This window comes from Chiloscyllium punctatum, chromosome 37 (assembly GCF_047496795.1).
Source record: "Chiloscyllium punctatum isolate Juve2018m chromosome 37, sChiPun1.3, whole genome shotgun sequence".
NCBI lineage: Eukaryota > Metazoa > Chordata > Chondrichthyes > Orectolobiformes > Hemiscylliidae > Chiloscyllium > Chiloscyllium punctatum.
The window spans coordinates 10,855,446-10,872,871 of record NC_092775.1 but is presented as its reverse complement, the minus strand read 5'-3'; the positions used below and the strand labels follow the sequence as shown (position 1 = coordinate 10,872,871).

Sequence of the window (17,426 nt, the reverse complement as noted above, 5' to 3'; positions counted from 1 at the left end):
GCTTGCAGCTAACAGGCAGGATTTTCACATTGGGCCCTTCCTGTCTCCCTCTAAATTGAAGACAGCTTTCTAATACTGGGAATTGAATGCAGTACACTGTGTGCCCGATCGTCGTGACCCCATCTTGCCCACTCTGGTGAACTCTACTAAATCCAGTCCAGTAAAACGAAGGTATAAATTCTCCCATACATCGGCAATGTTAATTAAGGGTTAAGATCAGGAAAGTGCCTGTGATTGGGACTGGGCAATCGTTTACATCCATCTGCAAGGGCAGGAGAGAAACTGTCTGAAAGGTGGCACCTCCGGCAATTTAGCACATCCTCAAAACCGCACAGAACGTCAGAGCAGATTATTTTCTCACATCTCTGGTGGATGAGTTCCACACAGCACCATTACCACTTTGAGACAATACCTGGGCCACGAGCAAAACATAAAATCACAGGGTCACACTTCACTGAGAAGCATCTTTTATTGTGTGGAAAAGCAGCAGGCCAGGTACTGACCTAAATTGGAACAGATTCCAAGAACTCTGACTTCAGAATCATGTGTTTGTGAATGATATAGTTATTGCTTGGTGTAACAAATATAACTTCGACCGGTTCTTGTCTCGTTAGGTCGTGGATTAACTCATACAACAAAGTAACCAAGGAACTGGAAAAGAAACACGTCCAATCAGAGCATACGGTGGTGCAGTGGCTGTGCTACTGGCATTGGTAATTTCAATGAACTGTGAGTTCAATCCTCACCAAAGCACCCAGTGAGAATTTGGCCTTTAAAATGCCAGAAATTAAACACCTGATGTTGATACAAGTGAGTGCAGAGCTGTCCGATTGGCTTAAAGACCCAACTGGATCCCTTATGTCTGTACCCTGCATGGCCTTTCTGTCACTCCACATAAACAGAGCTGATAGTTCACTCCACAAACAAACTCCTTGTTCTGCTGCCAAAGAAGTACAGGTGGTTAAAGACTGGAGCAACTTTCAGGTCTGAGGTTGTTCACTGTTGAATAGCTCATCTGGATGACATTAAATAAATGACTATTCAATCATATCATAGAATGCGCAAAGCACAGTAGGAGGCCATTCAGCCTGCACTGTCTATGCTATCTCTCCAGAGCAATTTGCCTAGTCCCTCTCGTCTGCCTTTTCCTTTTAGACCTATAGTCTTTTCATCTTTGGATAGGGGTCCAGTTTTCTTTTTCCAATGGATCCTGCATTCTCAGAAAGTGCATTCCAGATTCTAGCCACTCACACGCACACAGTAAATATTCCTCTCATTGTCTTGGCTCCTTCTACCATTGACCTTAAATCGGTCTCCTCTCACTCTCAATCCTGCCACCTGGAGGAGCAGTTCCTCTCTCTACTCCGTCCGAAAAGGGGGAGATTGGGGGAAAAAAAAACAAAAGGGGGGGGGGTCTGTAATAGTGAGAAGATAGGAAAGACTAAAAGGTTGCTGGTTATTGGAATGAAATAACTAAATAATCAAAAGATATGTCCAAAGGAGGTGTGAATGGCAGCATCCTGAACGGAGCCTATCTGAAATAAAGACAAGAAAAAAAGGGGCAAAGTGGAAAGTAGCAAGTAAAAGGAAACAAAATGGTGGCAGAATTTATGATCGAAGTTGTTGAACACAATGTTGAATCTTGAAGACTGTTAAGTGTCTTGTCAATAGGTGAGGTGCTACCCTTGTAATTATTTTCTCTTGAGAATTAAGAGAATACATAAGTTAGAGTGCGAGTAAGTTGGACAATTAAATTGACAAGAGAGAGAACTAAGTGTTAGAGCTGCTGAGGACCTGCATTACTGGATGGATTGAATAGTCTCCTGTTTTCTGGATTAGTGGTGCTGGAACAGCACAGCAGTTCAAGCAGCATCCAAGTAGCTTCGAAATCGACGTTTCGGGCAAAAGCCCTTCATCAGGAATAAATTTTATTCCTGATGAAGGGCTTTTGCCCGAAACGTCGATTTTGAAGCTACTTGGATGCTGCCTGAACTGCTGTGCTCTTCCAGCACCACTAATCCAGAATCTGGTTTCCAGCATCTGCAGTCATTGTTTTTACCTAGTCTCCTGTTTTCTCTGATTCTTTGAGTCAAATTCAAATCCAGTTCAGTTCAAAGTTTGGATTGCTTTTGTAAGATTAAAATTTGGGTTTGCGTGATTCAGACTGGCTTTCAATGTAAACATCAGTAAGGAATGATCCAATTGAGTGTGTGTTTCTAATTCAGGAAGGGGATGTGGGCCTGGCTGCTTCAGCCAGATTTATTGCCCGTCCCTAACTGCCCTTTGAGCAGGGCAGTGGGGAGCTGCCTCCTCGAACTGTAGGCACACCTCCAGTGCTGTTTAGGAAAAAGATCCAGGATTTTGACACAGAGACAGTGAAGAAATGGTGAAGTGTTTCCAAGTTAGGATAGTGAATGACTTGGAAAGGAACGTTCCGAAACACATTCCGTATTGGAGTCAATTTGTTCCTGATATTATTTGTTTTTCAGATCAGATAATGATCTGGCACAGCATTTATATTCCTAACGGAGGGTATGCAAAGGGGAGGCAATGGCCTGGACTGTTAATCCAGGGACCCAGTTCAAATCCTGCCACAGCTATTGATGGAATTTGAATTCAATAAACATCTGCAATTAGGAGCATAACGATGGCCGGGAATCAATTGTCCTGAAAAATCCCTCTAATGGCCTTTAGGGAAGGAAACTGCTGGTGTACATGTGACTCCGGATCCCCGGCAATGTGGTTGATTTATAACTGCCTTCTGGGCGATAGATGTTGGCCCAGCCTGCAACAGCCTCGTGCAATGAATTTAAATAGGAAGTATGGAATGTTGAAACCATTGCTGAGCTATCTTTCTCAAGAGTAAACTGGGAAACAAGACAGTTTTGATGCAGTGATGACAAAAGGAAATCAGTGCAATATCCAAAAATGATTTTAAAGATGAAATATGGTATCAGTTTGCAGACAGCTGTAGCTTAGGGGGTAGATAGGCAATCAGAACATTGCTGGTTCAAAGCCATAGGCTAGAGAGATGAGCACAAGAACTAGGCTGACATTCCGCTGCAGTAGAATGGACTGTTGGTAGGGGCTAACTTTCACATGAGAACAATGATCGAAGGTCCTGCCTGCCTGTTCTGGATGTGCCTGTATTTTGAAGAAGACCAAATGTAAGGTACTCGGTGTCCTGGCCAAGATTCATCCCTCAATAAAACATTATTGAGCAGATAATTTATTGTGGAATCATAGACACTTTATGGAACAGGAAGAAGCCATTTGATGGATCATCTTTGCACCAGTCATGATCTTATTACCGCTCATGAGAGCTTACTGCCCACAAATTGGTTTCGTAACAGCGACTGCATTCCAGGAATAAAACACATGCTTGGTTGTGAGGGGTGGCTAAACCGGAGCTATTAAATATTCAGAGATGGGAGTGTTTTGCTGGAAAATCATAGCAGGTCATCACAAAGGGCTCTGGGCCGAAACGTCGATTCTCCTGCTCCTCGGATGCTGCCTGAGCCGCTGTGCTTTTCCAGCACCACACTCTCGACTCTGATCTCCCACTGCAAACCCCACTGTCTCCTATTAAAGCTCTGTGATGCTTTTTGTAAATCGAACCCATCCAACCCAACCCTCCCCTCCTCCTCCCTGCATCTGTGACCATACCTGTATCTGTGAACTGTTATCCCTTTAGCCTGACATCAGTAGGAGCAAAGCTATTACAAGAGCAGCTGAAAAACATCATTATACAATCAGGTAGCGAGGACTTACAAAAGTGAAAATGTGTTTGAAAAATCTGGTTTTCCATAATGTGATGAATAGTTGACAAAAGGGGCAATCAGTTGATGTGTGGATAGGCTACACCTGGAGTATTGCACACAGACTTGGGTCTCCTTATCTCAGGAAGTATATGACAGGTAGTTTTCCTCTAGTACAGTAGTTGCATTCCTGTGCGACACTGTGTTATAGAAAATTGTACCATATACATAATTGGACCTGTGGAAAAAACAGGGTTAGGGGCAAACCACCAGAAATATCAGTAAAAAATCATAACAAAAATAGTAGTTAGCCTAACACAAACGATAGTACTGTCTAAGTAAATCTTTAAATCATACATTTTAATGAAATAATACAGTACATTTAAAACTGTAACACGAAGATCACTGATGACAGCACTGTATCTTTCACAAAGTTTTTTTTACCAGAAAGCTATGTGATGCTAATGTGGAAGTCCAGTAGATTCTCTCCCCCTGGTTTGAAATAAAGACTACAATTCCCAGTTCCAAGGTCAGTTTCAAGGCTTGCAGAGCTGATTGCATTCCTGACTTAGCTGAACACACGGAGTGTGCATTTTGCAGATACAGGATCCTGAGGCTGGGTTTTGCTGTTCAGGTAAGTGACGGGGATGGAATTGCATAAGAGAGAGTTCGCTTTATTTTTTAAAAAGTCCGCAATTCACTAATCGCTTTACAGTCAAATTACGTTTAATTAAAGCACGTTATCAGAGAACTACCTGTATTGTCACAGAGGGAGTTCAACAAGGGTTCACCAGACTGGTTCCTGGAATGATGGGACTGTCCTGTGAAGAGAGATTAGGCAAACCAAGGCCGGTGTTCTCTAAAGTTTCAAAGAATGAGAGGTTACCTTTTTGAAACCTGCGAAATATTTAAAGGGGTGGACAAGGTAGATGTTTTCCCTGGTTCTCTGGGGAGTCAAGAACTGGGGTACAAAATTTGAATTGAATTGAATTTATTGTCACATGTACCGAGGCAAAGTGAAAAGCTTTGTCTTGCGAGCAGTACAGGAAGATCACAGAGTTAAGTAGCATCGATAGTAAATAATAGGTAAACAGCGGCAAAAACAAAAACGCTGCGAATGTTAAGAGTTTGTGAGTCCATTCAGTATTCTAACAATAGTAGGGTAGAAACTGTTACAAAACTGACTGGTACATGTGTATTCAGGCTTCTGTACCTTCTCCCCGATGGTAGAGGTTGTAGAAAAACATTGCCAGGGTGGGATGGATCTTTGAGAATGCTGGCGGCCTTTCCTTGACAGCGGGCCTGGTAGATGGGTTCTATCGATGGGAGGTTGGCCTTTGTGATTGTCCGGGCCGAGTTCACCACTCTCTGTAACTGTCTCCCCTATCTTGAATGGTACAGTTGCCATACCAGGTAGTGATACATCCAGACAGAATGCTCTCGATGGCGCGTCTATAAACGTTGGCAAGGGTATTCGCCGTCATACCAATTTTCTCAGCTGCCTGAGGAAGAAAAAACATTGTTGGGCCTTTGTAACCAGTGCATTCACATGAAGTGTTTAAGAAATCTTGTTGTGGATGATCACTCCCAGGAGTTCGACATTCTCCACTCGTTCCACCTCTGTGCTGTTAATATGTAGGGGGTCATGAGTAACATCCTGCCAAAAGTCAATAAGGAGTTCCTTGGTTTTGCCGGCATTGAGAGCTAGGTTGTTCTCAGTGCACCATTTTTCCATGTCTTCCACCTCCTGCCTGTAGTCTGTTTCATCGCCATCTGAGATACAACTGACTATGGTGGTGTCAGCAGCGAACTTGTAAATGGCATTAGTCTGGTATTTGGTGATGTAGTCATGGGTATACAGTGAGTACAGTAGGGGGCTGAGTACGCACCCCTGGGGGGCTCCAGTATTGAGTGTTAGTGAGGATGAAATATTGTCCACATTATTTCAAAGAAAGGGAGAAGCCATTTAAGGTCAAGCTTAGCATTCTCTTCCCTCAGCGGCTTTTAAATCTTTGGAAGTCATTGAGCGTAGATTGGTAGATTTCCAAAGACCAATGGTGTAAAGGGGTGTAGGCATAACATAAGAGAAAGGCATTTAACTGAGTGATCAGCCTTGATCAAACTGAATTGTGGAACACACTCTATGGAATGAAAGGCCTATTGCTAGTCCTATGGTTCAAACATGCTAGATTTTCCAAGAGCATTCAGTAAGGTACCACATGAGAAATTATGATATAAGCACGGGATTGACAGTGATATATAAGGATGGTGTGATTAATGGATAGAAACTAGAGAGAAGCAGTCGGTCAGGTAATAGTCAGGTACTGCATGGGCCAATGTTTAGAGGTCCATCCATATTAGGTGCCAGGGGGCTGAGTGTTATCCACCTGAGTTTGCTATTAACACTCAGCTAAGTGAGATAGTATGCTGCATCAAGCATACAGGCTGAAAAGCGATATAAACAAATCATGTGTCTGGTGGAAAATAATCTGGGGTAGTGTCAAGTTATTTACATGTGAAGAGAATAACACAAACACAGGCTATTTTTAAAATTCTGAGAGACTGGGAAATGATAGCATTCAGAGGGATTTGGAATCGCTCAAAGTTAACGTGCAGGCAGAGCAAGCAATTAGGAAAGCAAATGCCTCTGTTAGCCTTTTGTTACAAAGATCTTACAGTGTCAAATTAAAGGCACCTTACTACAATTACGTACACTCCACACCAGCAGAGCTGTTTGGAAGGAGGTGGCAGCAGTGTGGTAATGGCACTAGACTTGCGATAGCGTTAGGGTGAGGGCTCCGTTGTAGGTTCAGGCTAGTTGTCTGGGAACATGAACTCAAATTCCATTGGAGCACGTGATGAAATTGCATTCGGTAACATCACAAGCTTAAAAGGAAAGGAAATGCTCACCTGGTAATGATTATGTTCAAATAGCCCACCAAGTTCAGTAAGTTAGGGGAAGGAAACCTGCTATCTTACTTGCTCTGGGCAACATGTGACTCCAAAGTGATTCTTATCCATCTCCTGGGCATTCTGGGTAAACAACCTCTAATGCCAATAACACACACCTCAATGTTACAATTTCTAAACATTTTTTTCCTTACCAGAGGCCAAATATAATTGTCTTGGAAAGAGTTCAATGAAAGCTCACAATGAAGGAGTAAAGAGCTTGTCCAATAATGTGAGGTTGGAATCTGAGCTAGAATTTAGGGGCTTGACAGCTGATAGGCTACAAAGATGTTTCCCCAATATGGAGTCCAGAACTAGGAGACACACTGTCGGGATAAGAGATTGGATATTTAGGGCTAAGCTGAAGAGAAATTTGTTCATTCAAAGAAAGGGCTGTGATCATTTAGTATTTTCAAACCAAACCAGAGATCAAAGGAATCAAGTGAAATAGGGAAATGGAATCAAGCCAGAAGATCAATCATGATCTCATAGAATGGCAGAACAGTCTTGAAGGGCCAAATTGCCAAGCCTTGCTCCTCTTTCTTACTATCTCGCAGTGTCAGCTTTCTGCCACTAGAGGCCCATGTTGACCAGTTGAAACAGCACTGCATCTGGTTCCCGTGTTTATGGAGAGTCATGATAGCATCAGTACAGCACAGGACAGAAAGCATTTAAACTAAGATTTCTCAAACTTAATGGAAAACAGATCCCAGACATTAGCTCTGTTCTTAGCGTTGCGCAGAAATTGGAACTGATGGAGCTGAAACCTGGAAATTAAAATATTGCAAGGAATGCACTGAAACCCATGTGAATTAAGGCATTGACAGACTGAGGGAGCCCAGTAAGGCAGACTTTGGTTTGAAGAGAGGCCCTAAACTTAAACTTTGGAGGCAGGCCAGTAGGATCACTAAATTTTAATAACACTCAAAATATAAGTGCAAACTTTTATCACATCTTCAGACTCAGTTGCTGCAGGGAGCCTGGGCTGGTTTGAGCTGTCACAGGTTCAAATATTTCACATAAAGAACTTTCCCCTCTAAATCTGGCAATGGGATCCTGGGCATTAACTGATGTTTTGGTAGACAGATGAGTAAAGGTCTCAAGGGTTGTGAAAGGGGTTAACAAAAGTTGTAATGACAATCTATTTGCATGGCAGGGCATAATCAAGAGAGTGAATGACCCTTTACAATGCTGTAATTTTTATATAACTCTGGGTGAGTCTTTTTCTTCAGGCTCCCCCCTCTTGCTGAGGTTTGGGCACAAGGCTGGGTAGGTCCCTTCTGCTGGAAGCAAACAGCATTTATTTTGACCATTGGTTTCATTGCTAACTGAGGGATGATACTTGGCAAGGTCCCAGCCTTTTCCAAAGTAAAGTGCACATGAGTCTATTTGGATATGTCATACCTCTCAATGGTGTTTGTCTTCAGAGATATTGTCTTCTTGTTGGGATGACCTGATTCTTGCATTGTGGTAGACTTTACTCCCCGAGAGGAGTGATGTTCTGCCACCCCCCCTCCCCCCCCCAGTAATGGAGCTGATGCCCACACTTAGTTTAGCTCATCGTGTGGGTTGGAACACCCGGGTGTGCCCACTAGCGTGCACTACCAGCTGCTCAGAGATATAAGTGTGAGTTGAGAACTCTGCGGAAAGCCAATGTACCTTAGTCTCATTCATAGACAATGTGGCACTGACTCAGAAATGTAGCCCTGTCACAGAACTCCATCCCCCCCTCCCCCCGCCCCCCACCTCCGTACATTCACAATTACTTGCCTGCTTCTCTGTTGGTGGTAACTAGGCACTGGATAACCATCTGAGCCTGACAGACTCACAGTCAGCATTCCCCTAACGTCGTGATGATTCCTGACTACACTTCGATGTGGCTCAGGCAGCAATATCCTTGTCACTTGAATTTACAAAGGATTTGGTTCAGGGCCCCACTGCAGAGAATTCAACTGAAGATCTTGTCAGACATTCCCAATTATGGGGCAGTGAGGGAGATGCCTTACTTCCCAGGAGACTTTAATGTAAGGCCCAAGGTGTTTGGAAGTGAAGCCATCTCTCTATTTTGAGGAACAGCAGTGGAATGTTCGTCTTTTGCTGTGCTGCAATATTTATCGCTCTGTCAGAGTAACTAAAAGAAACGGTCTGTTCATTGTTTTGTTATTGCTTCTGGGAATTTGTGATGTGAGAATTGGCTGCCAAGCTCCCCACAACAACATTTCTGAGTACTCCCATGGCATCGAGATGTTCTGAGATTGTGAACTGGGGGTGGGGGGGGGGGGGGGAAATGCTGAAAATGCAAACCTTTCTTCTTTATGGGTTAGCATTTATTTTGAACTGCGTATGGACACAGATGAGTGGTGGACCCAATACTGATAACTGATGTAAATATTTTAATATTAATTACTTAATTTCCATAATTAAAACATTCTTTACACAGATAACAGAAAATGGCAAAAGATTTTAATAATTTAACCAAATATACAGTTATAAATCTCTGAAAATAAATCTATGACAAATATTTACATTAATGCACTACAATTAACTCATACTCTGTCCGTCTACACAGGTTACAATGACTTTAATATCTCTCAATGCAGGGTGAATACAAGCAGGGAAATTTCAGTTCCCCAACTGTATCCAGCTGATGTATGTTAACCCTTTGATGACTGAACATTGTTAACAATATCAAGAGAATAGAAGTTGCATTGAGGCATCTGAGTGGAATGTGTCACATGGAGGAAAGTTTAATTTTATTGCACTTTCTGGAATATTCCATAGGAAATGTTTTGCACTCCAGCTCTACGGATAGGTATATGGTAAATATCAAGAGAATTTCAAATTGTATTGAGGAACCTGAGTGAAACAAGCTATATGGAGATAAAAAATGCATTTTACTGCCCTTGTTGCAATATTTAATTTGAAGTGTTTTGCAACATTCATAAAAAAGTATGAAGTAAATTTTGGAATAAATTATCTTGCTAAGGCCCATCACCATAACAGTGAAGATTCACCAGGCAGATCCCTGGGCTCAGGGGTATTAGTTAGCTCAATTGGCTGGCTGGCTGGTCTTTGATACAGACTGATGTTACCAGCTCTAGCTCAATTCCCACAGCAGCTGAGGTTAGTACGACAGTCTCTCATTCCCAAGTTCAAGTCAAACCTCCCACTGACTGTCTCTGTGACTGTGCTGATTTTACCTATCGGAGCTTTGAAGATTGAATTATTTGAGTAGGTTACATCAGTTTGCCTTGCATTCCCATGAAGATAGAAAGGTAATCTGAGAAGCTGTTTTCTTTGGTGGGGAAGCAAGAACAAGGAGCAGGCAAGAGTGAAACCAGGAGGCATCTCTTCACAGAGACAGCACTAGAAATGTGTAATTCATTCCCCCAAAGGGTTGTCGATGCTGGCACGGGCCGTGGTTTTCAAAACAGAGTGAGATTTTTTTGGTGGGTAAGTGCAACAAGGGGCATGCAGCAAAAAGGTGACTGAATGGTTTTGAGGTACGGATCAGCCAGGATATATCTGAATGGTGGAGCAGACTTAAGTGGTACTCCTGTTCCACTGCTCCTCGACAGCATGAGACATTGCATTTACAGCATGGAAGAATTCCCTCACAGTAACATAGCTATAAAACTCCCTGAGTTGGGTGATTGTTTAAGGAGCTGACCAGAATGTAGATTGGATAGCACCTGGTTTTAGAGCCCAGTCAACACAATTTAACACTCTCCATTACTTTCAGAATGGCAGGATTCACGGACTATTACATACTCACAGTGTATTCATTTTCAGTTAAAGAGACAGTTAGAATACTTCAGCTGTCAAAGGGTTAAATAAATCATGCAATCAGCCTGGAAACAGCCAATGAAAGAATGTTCCAAATGCACCTCTCAATACTCTGACAGCACCTCCCCACTTGCTTCCCCCTTGAAACATGCGTCTTGATAAACAACTGATGGAATAATACAATCAGAATATCAACACCATTGTTAATAGACTCTACGCACTGTTCCCCATTTACTTGTGCATCTTGTCACTTTGTCCTCAAACACTCTAACCAAATTGAAGTAGAAACACAAGGCGGTGATGCCACAATGCTCACTCACTAGTCTGTACTCTCCTGTTTCGCAAAACAAAGTAGAATTCAAAATTAATAAAGAATAATGAAGGACCGTGCAGATTTGAGGTTGCCCAAACCAAGGGGTTATAAGGTTCATTGTGATTTATCGATATACCCACCCATCCTGGTTATAGATACTCAGTCAAGATCACCCCCCTCCCCCCAGTCTCCTCACTCAGAATGGTTTCACTCCCCCACTACAGATCAAAATTATCCTCCACTCTCCTCACTGAAAATGGTTTAATCCCCCATCATAAACCAAGATCACCCCCCCACTCTCAGTGAGAATGGTTTAACTGCTTCCCCCCACTCAACAGACCAAGATCATCCCCCACTCTGAGAATGGTTTAGCCCTCCACCACATACCAAGATCATGCCCCCCTCGCACTGAGAATGGTTTAACCCCCACCACATACCAAGATCATGCCCCCCTCGCACTGAGAATGGTTTAACCCCCACCACAGACCATAATCATCCCCCCCCCCTCACTGAAAATGGTTTAACCCCATTGGCCATGCATCCAGAATGTAACTTGGAGGCGTCCACGTGGAAATCTAATTTCTGATTGGAGGGCAATTAGTCATGGCAACAGCTTTGAATGGCCTGTTTGGATGTTTTTTTTAAATAAAGAAGTTGAGGTTCCCTTCACCCCAAAGACACCACCAGTCAAGATTTTACACAATTTCAGCCCACACACTCTGTGATAGCTACAGTAACTTCACCCACCCAACACTCATTCACCCCCCCCCTCCCCAGTACGCTCCCACAACAATCGATGGTCCTTAATTGACAACTCCCTCCCCCAACCCAGGGCATAAATATAATGGCCTAACACAATGACACGAGAATGAATGTGAAAATAATTCATAGCTTCCTGTTCAACCGAGAGCGGGTCGCTTATGTTCGTATTCCACTCGAGAACACAACACTCGCTTTCCAAAAGCCCAGGGGGCTGGCATGAACAGGTGTGTACTAAAACCCCTGATCCCCCCACCCACCCACTCTCCCCCTCTTATCTGAGATGTTCCCCCCACCAACCCCTTCAGGAATTGAGTGGTGTGCGAGGCAGCTGCTCGCTAGGACCCAGTAGAGTCTCCCCATTCCACCCCCTCCTCAGACAGCTGGCAAATTGAAACGCTTCTCCAGGCTTCAGACATTATCAAGGCAGCTTTGGAGCCTGACCTCTCAGACACGACACGCATGTTATCTCAAACCCGGATTCCCCAGGAGACGCTCAGGTTCAAAGAAGATGTGCACGCCAGTCTTTGCAAAAGCTGCCGTCACTTCAGTTTGAACTTGGTCAGTGAGAGAGACGCATGTCATTTCAGTCTCTCTCTTCCCCCTTGCCCGGCTGTATCCTGAGTATTTCAGTTTATTTATTGTTCATTGAAATTCCCCCCACCCCACCCCCACACAAAAACAACACTAATTGTAAAACCCTGCTATTAAATCTGTATCCCTGGACAAATATTTCCTTTCTAGACTAATCCAGATCAATATTCAAACCCCAGTTAAGGACAGTGTTTTGTTTCTGTATTTATAAAAGCTACCCAAACGCGTCGGTTTGGCGTAAATTACGATACCCTGATCACGGTACAAACTCTTTTCAATGTTATTGCCAAACAGATACATCAATTAAATTGTACAATTAAAAAGATACCTGCTTTACTTACTTTGGGATAGGAAGAGAATTTTTAAAATCATTTGACTTTTAGAAAAAAAACATTTAAAAAGGGGCGCTACAACGATTGAAAACTTAATTTAGAAAAATTGAAGTTGAAACCGTTGGTTTAAATCTCGGTTTTGCTGTGTGTTTATTTTGGGGGGAAAAAGGAATATTTTTAAAAAAGAACCTTTTTTTAAAATAAAAAATGCCCTTATTTCAATAAGTAAATACTAGGTCAGACACACTAGACACCAACCAATCTCCTGAAATCATTTCGGAAACTTCGGGAGTGCAATAATCTGGGAATTCGAAATGGGATGCGGAGTTCGTATGCAAGATTTCCATATCTTTATCCAGGGATAGGGAGTCCAAGGGGCCAAGCGCCAGGTTTTCAAAGTTGGCGCTGGAGATAATGTCGAGAATCTCATCTTCCAGTTCCTCGTCTGAAGAGCAGGAGGCGAGGGATCTGGTGGAGGAGGGAGATGACGACCGCAGGTCCCCTAGAGGATGGCTCTGCGCAGCACCTTCAGGGGAGCCCGGTCCCTGGGGACTCTGTTCCACCATGGGCTTACCCGGGGGATCTGGATCCGGGCCCAACTCGTCCTCTTCATCTTGGCCGCTGGCGTCCTCTTCGTAGGAAGAGCAGCTGCCCTGCCGCCCTGTCTCCCGCCTTCTGGGATCTTCCTGCGCCTCCAGCCGGTCATCTCCAGCGGTCTCGGCTCTGGGGCCCCCCCTCTTGGTTTTCCAGGCGCCTTTGTCCCTGGAGCCGCCGCTCCCTCTGTGCGCCTTGTTGCAGAGGTTCTTCTTGACCGAAGCCACCTTCCTGCTCAGCATCTTGGCGATGGCCCCGCTCTTCCCCTTCTTCCTCGGCCGGTACTTGTAGTCGGGATAGTCGGCCATGTGTTTGAGCCGGAGGCGCTCGGCTTCCTTGATGAACGGGATCTTCTCGGTGTCCGCCAGCGCTTTCCAGCGCTTGCCCAAGCGCTTGGAGATCTCGGCGTTGTGCATGTCCGGTGACTGCCCCATGATCTTCCGCCTCTCGATCTGGGACCACACCATGAAGGCGTTCATGGGCCGCTTGATGTGACCACTGGGGGTTTTACACCAGCCCGGCTCTGATCTCAGGCTCTCTCCATCGCTAGAGTCTTCAGTTACCATCCTTGGAAGTTTGAGACAGACAGAGAGAGAGAGAGAGAGAGAGACACACACACAAGGGGACGAGGTGGGGGATCAATCGGGAACCTGTGGAAGGAATCGGACTGGGAGAGAAGCTGGGGTAGACTTCAGCAGCTAAAAGCCTTCCCGAGGAAGAATAGTCTTTGTAGGGTTCCTGTTTCGCCCAGCACACTGCAACCCCATGCGCTCCCACTCACTTCGGAGTTATAGCTTTATCTGTGTGTATAAATTCTCTCTCTCTCTCTTCACACACACCCTGCAAATCCCACCCAGCCTCTGCTTGTATTGGCTGCCGGCTGTACTCACAATCTGCCCGTTCACCAATCATCCGAAACCCAGACAGACACCCACCAGGGGCTGGTCAGAAAAAATACACCTTTGATGTCAATCGATAGGGGTCTTTTTTGCAAAGGGCTCCAAACGGATTTCACATCAGCTCAAAAGAAAGAATGTGCCTCTCTTCCCCACCTTCCCTTTATGGAAAACAAAAATCTGCGAACATACTTTCTCGGAAATGCAGAAACGAATCCTAAATAGCGACGGTCTGCTTTTAATGAACCAAGTTTCCTTTTACGATAACGCCCGGCGAATCCCAACAGCGTCAAAGGTCCCAAGACAGTTTAAACTCGGTTACTGAGGTCGGTTTTAAAGGAGTGGTTTAGACAGCCCAGGGGTGAACAGGTTACTAGACTCAAAGACACGCACTCAGCTTTCTCTCCACAGATGCTGCCAGACTTGCTGAGGGTTCCCTACCCCCCGCCCCCAGTAATCTCTCTTTCTGTTTCAGAAATCTCCAGTGTCCGCGGAGCTTTATTTCAGGGTCAAAGGGTCCAGTCAGTCAAAGGCATTACCATCAAAGGCGGAGCTGTGCTGTTTGATGTGCAAGAGCCAGAGGAATCGCCAAGGTCAGACAGGTGTCATCAGTGCAGGAGGAGGCCATCCGGCCCATCGTATTATTACTGGCTTTCCAAATGAGCATTTGAAGCTGGTGTCCTCCTCCTGCCTTCTCCCTGTAAGCCTGTACATTATTTGTAATTGAATAAATATCCAGCACCATATTAGATTGATCGTTTCACAATTCCAGGTAATAGAATCAGACAACACTGAAACAGACCCTTCGTCCAACTCAGACACAAAAGCCTGAACACATCCGCCACCAGGTTCGAGAACAGCTTCTTCCCTGCTGTTATTAGACTGCTGAACGGACCTCTCCAATTGCAAATAACATTGCTTTGTGCACCTCCTGTACAGTGGTAACCTTTATGCATTGCTCTGTCTAAGCATCCTATGATCTGTATGCCCTTGTTTGGTATTAATTAGTTAATTAGCCTATATTGCTCGCAAAACAGAACTTTTCACTGTATGTAGGTACACGTGACCACAATAAATGAAACTAATAATCAAATCATCCACACTGACCAAGTTTTCCAAACCAAACATTTGCCTGCATTTGACCCATATCCCTCTCAACCTTTCCTATCCATGTACATGTCCAAATGTCTTTGAAATGCATCTATCACTTCTCCTGGCAGTTCATTCCACATTCAAACAACCCACTTGTGAGAAAATGTTGCCCCTCAGATCCCTTTTAAATCTTTCCCCTCTCACAAACAATCTTTGCTATTCAGGAGGAAGTGCAGATGCTCGAGATCAGAGTTGAAAAGTGTGGCACTGGAAAAGCACAGCAGGCCAAGCAGCATCAGAGGAGTAGGAGGAACAATGTTTTGGGCAAAAGCCCTCCATCAGGAATGATCTTTGCTATTCACCTTATCAATGGCCCTCATGATTTTATAAGCCTCTGAGAGTTCATCCCTCAACACCCTGTGCTCCAACAAAAAAAAAGTCCCAGCTTATTCAGCCTGTCCTTACAACCTAAACCCTCCAGTCCTGGTAATATCCTTGTAAATCTTTTCTGCACCCTCTCTAGTTCAATAGTATCCTTCCTATAGCAGGGAGACCAATGTTTTTCCAGACCTGCTTCTTTTGCAATGAGTTATAAGGATGGAGGTAAACACTGAAGAGAAAGCGGATGTAAGGAATAAATGTCTTTCTTCTGTCCTCACATGGAGGATATGAAAAAACTTCCCAGTGATAACTGTAATTCAGAAGGCTGAAGTGAAAGGGGAACTTGGTGACACTATAAATCACTAGGGAAGTGGTACTGTGCAAACTGATGGAGAGGGGAGTGATAAGACTCAAGGTGCTGATGGATTTTATCTTAAGGTCGGGCTAATGAGGTAACAGATATTAATTTTCCAAAATTTGATACATTCTTTGAAGGTTCCATTAGACTGTAGAATAGTAAATATAAATAGTAAATGGTACTCAAGAAGGGACAGAGGCAGAAAACAGGAAACTATAGACCAGTCAGCTTGATATCTGTCAGGGCGAAGGTGTTCAAATTGATTGTTGTGGCAGAGGTGGTATCTTTAGCAGGAGGCATAGGTTCAAGTCCCACCTGCCCCAGAAGTGTGTGATGACGTCTCTGAACAAATGCATTAAGAAAATAGGAGAAATTAAGGAAACTTAACTGGGTACTTGGGAAAACTCCAAGTAATTAGGAAAGAACCAGCATTGTGTTATAAAATGGGAAATGGTGTTTAATGAATTTATTGCTTTGAAAGAGTAACATGTCCTGTCAATAAAGGGAAGTCTGTTGATGTATTTAGAGGATATTTGTCAAGCCTGCACATAAAAGGCTGTTGTACAATGTAGGAGCTCAGAGTAACCTAGCAGCATGGCTAGCAGAATGTGTAGGGTATGGATAAATTGGTTTGTTTCATGTTGACAGCTTGTGACAAATTATTTCCTACAGGGGTCTCTACTGGAGCCTCAATGTTTTACACTTTTATCATTGACATTGATGAGGTGATGAGAGCCATGATGGGTGGCTAAATTTGCAGATGACACAAAAATAGGTCAGAAAGTATGTTGTCAAGGTGACGTAGCGAGGTACAGACCAATATACTTTGGTTGAATAAGTCCACAAAAATCTTGCAGGTTGAGTATAATGGGGGAAAATGTGAAGTTGTTCACTTTGGGAGAAAGAATCTTAAAAAAGCAGAGAATTAGTTGAATGGCTCAGTGGTTAGCACTGCTACCTTACAGCACCAGAGACCTGGGTTCAATTCTATCCTCATGTGACTGTCTGTGTGAAGTTTGCATGTTCTCCCCCTGTCTGTGTGGGTTTGCTCAGTTTCCTCCCACAGTCCAAAGATGTGTGGTTTAGGTGGATTGGCCATTCTAAATCAGGGTTGTGCAGGCGGGATGGAGTAATCCTGGGAAATGTGGAGTTCCAGGAATATGGTAGGGGGTGTTGGATCTGGGTGGGATGCTCTAGAGGGTCAGTGTGGATTTGATGGGCCAAATGCTGCGTTTCCACAGTTTAGGGACTCTATGATATACCACGTGATTAAGAAGGTTAACGGACTGCTCATCTTCATCCCGAGAGGAATTGAACAAAGTAGTATTTTCTGCTTCAGTTATACAAGGCATTAGTGAGACCACATCTCCAATACTGTGTACAGTTTCAGTCTCCTTACTTAAGGAAGGATCTAAATGTATTAGAAGCAGTTCACTGGAGGTTTACTAGATTGATACCTAGAATGAACAGATTGTCTCTTGGGAATGATTGAACAGACTGGGCCAGTTTCAGTAGAGCAGGGGTTGATTTAATTGAAGTGTTTAAGAGACTGAATATCCTTGAATAGACAATGGTGGAAAGGATGTTTCACTTCTGGGTCAGCCAGAACTGGAT

The 17,426-nt window shown here is 43.9% G+C and overlaps 1 protein-coding gene across 1 annotated transcript; it reads right to left on the bottom strand.

Annotated features, from left to right (window-relative positions):
• Nucleotides 1-11,877: 11,877 nt before the first annotated feature.
• sox12 (SRY-box transcription factor 12) lies at nucleotides 11,878-13,887 on the bottom strand. The gene has a single exon (XM_072556246.1). The coding sequence runs from the start codon at nucleotides 13,649-13,651 to the stop codon at nucleotides 12,710-12,712; it is 942 nt and encodes a 313-aa protein (XP_072412347.1). The 5' UTR covers nucleotides 13,652-13,887; the 3' UTR covers nucleotides 11,878-12,709.
• Between the last annotated feature and the right edge of the window lie 3,539 nt (nucleotides 13,888-17,426).

Bases quoted from the DNA above. Each gene is read 5' to 3' on its own strand.
- sox12 (XM_072556246.1), bottom strand. From the start codon at position 13,651: ATGGTAACTGAAGACTCTAGCGATGGAGAGAGCCTGAGATCAGAGCCG.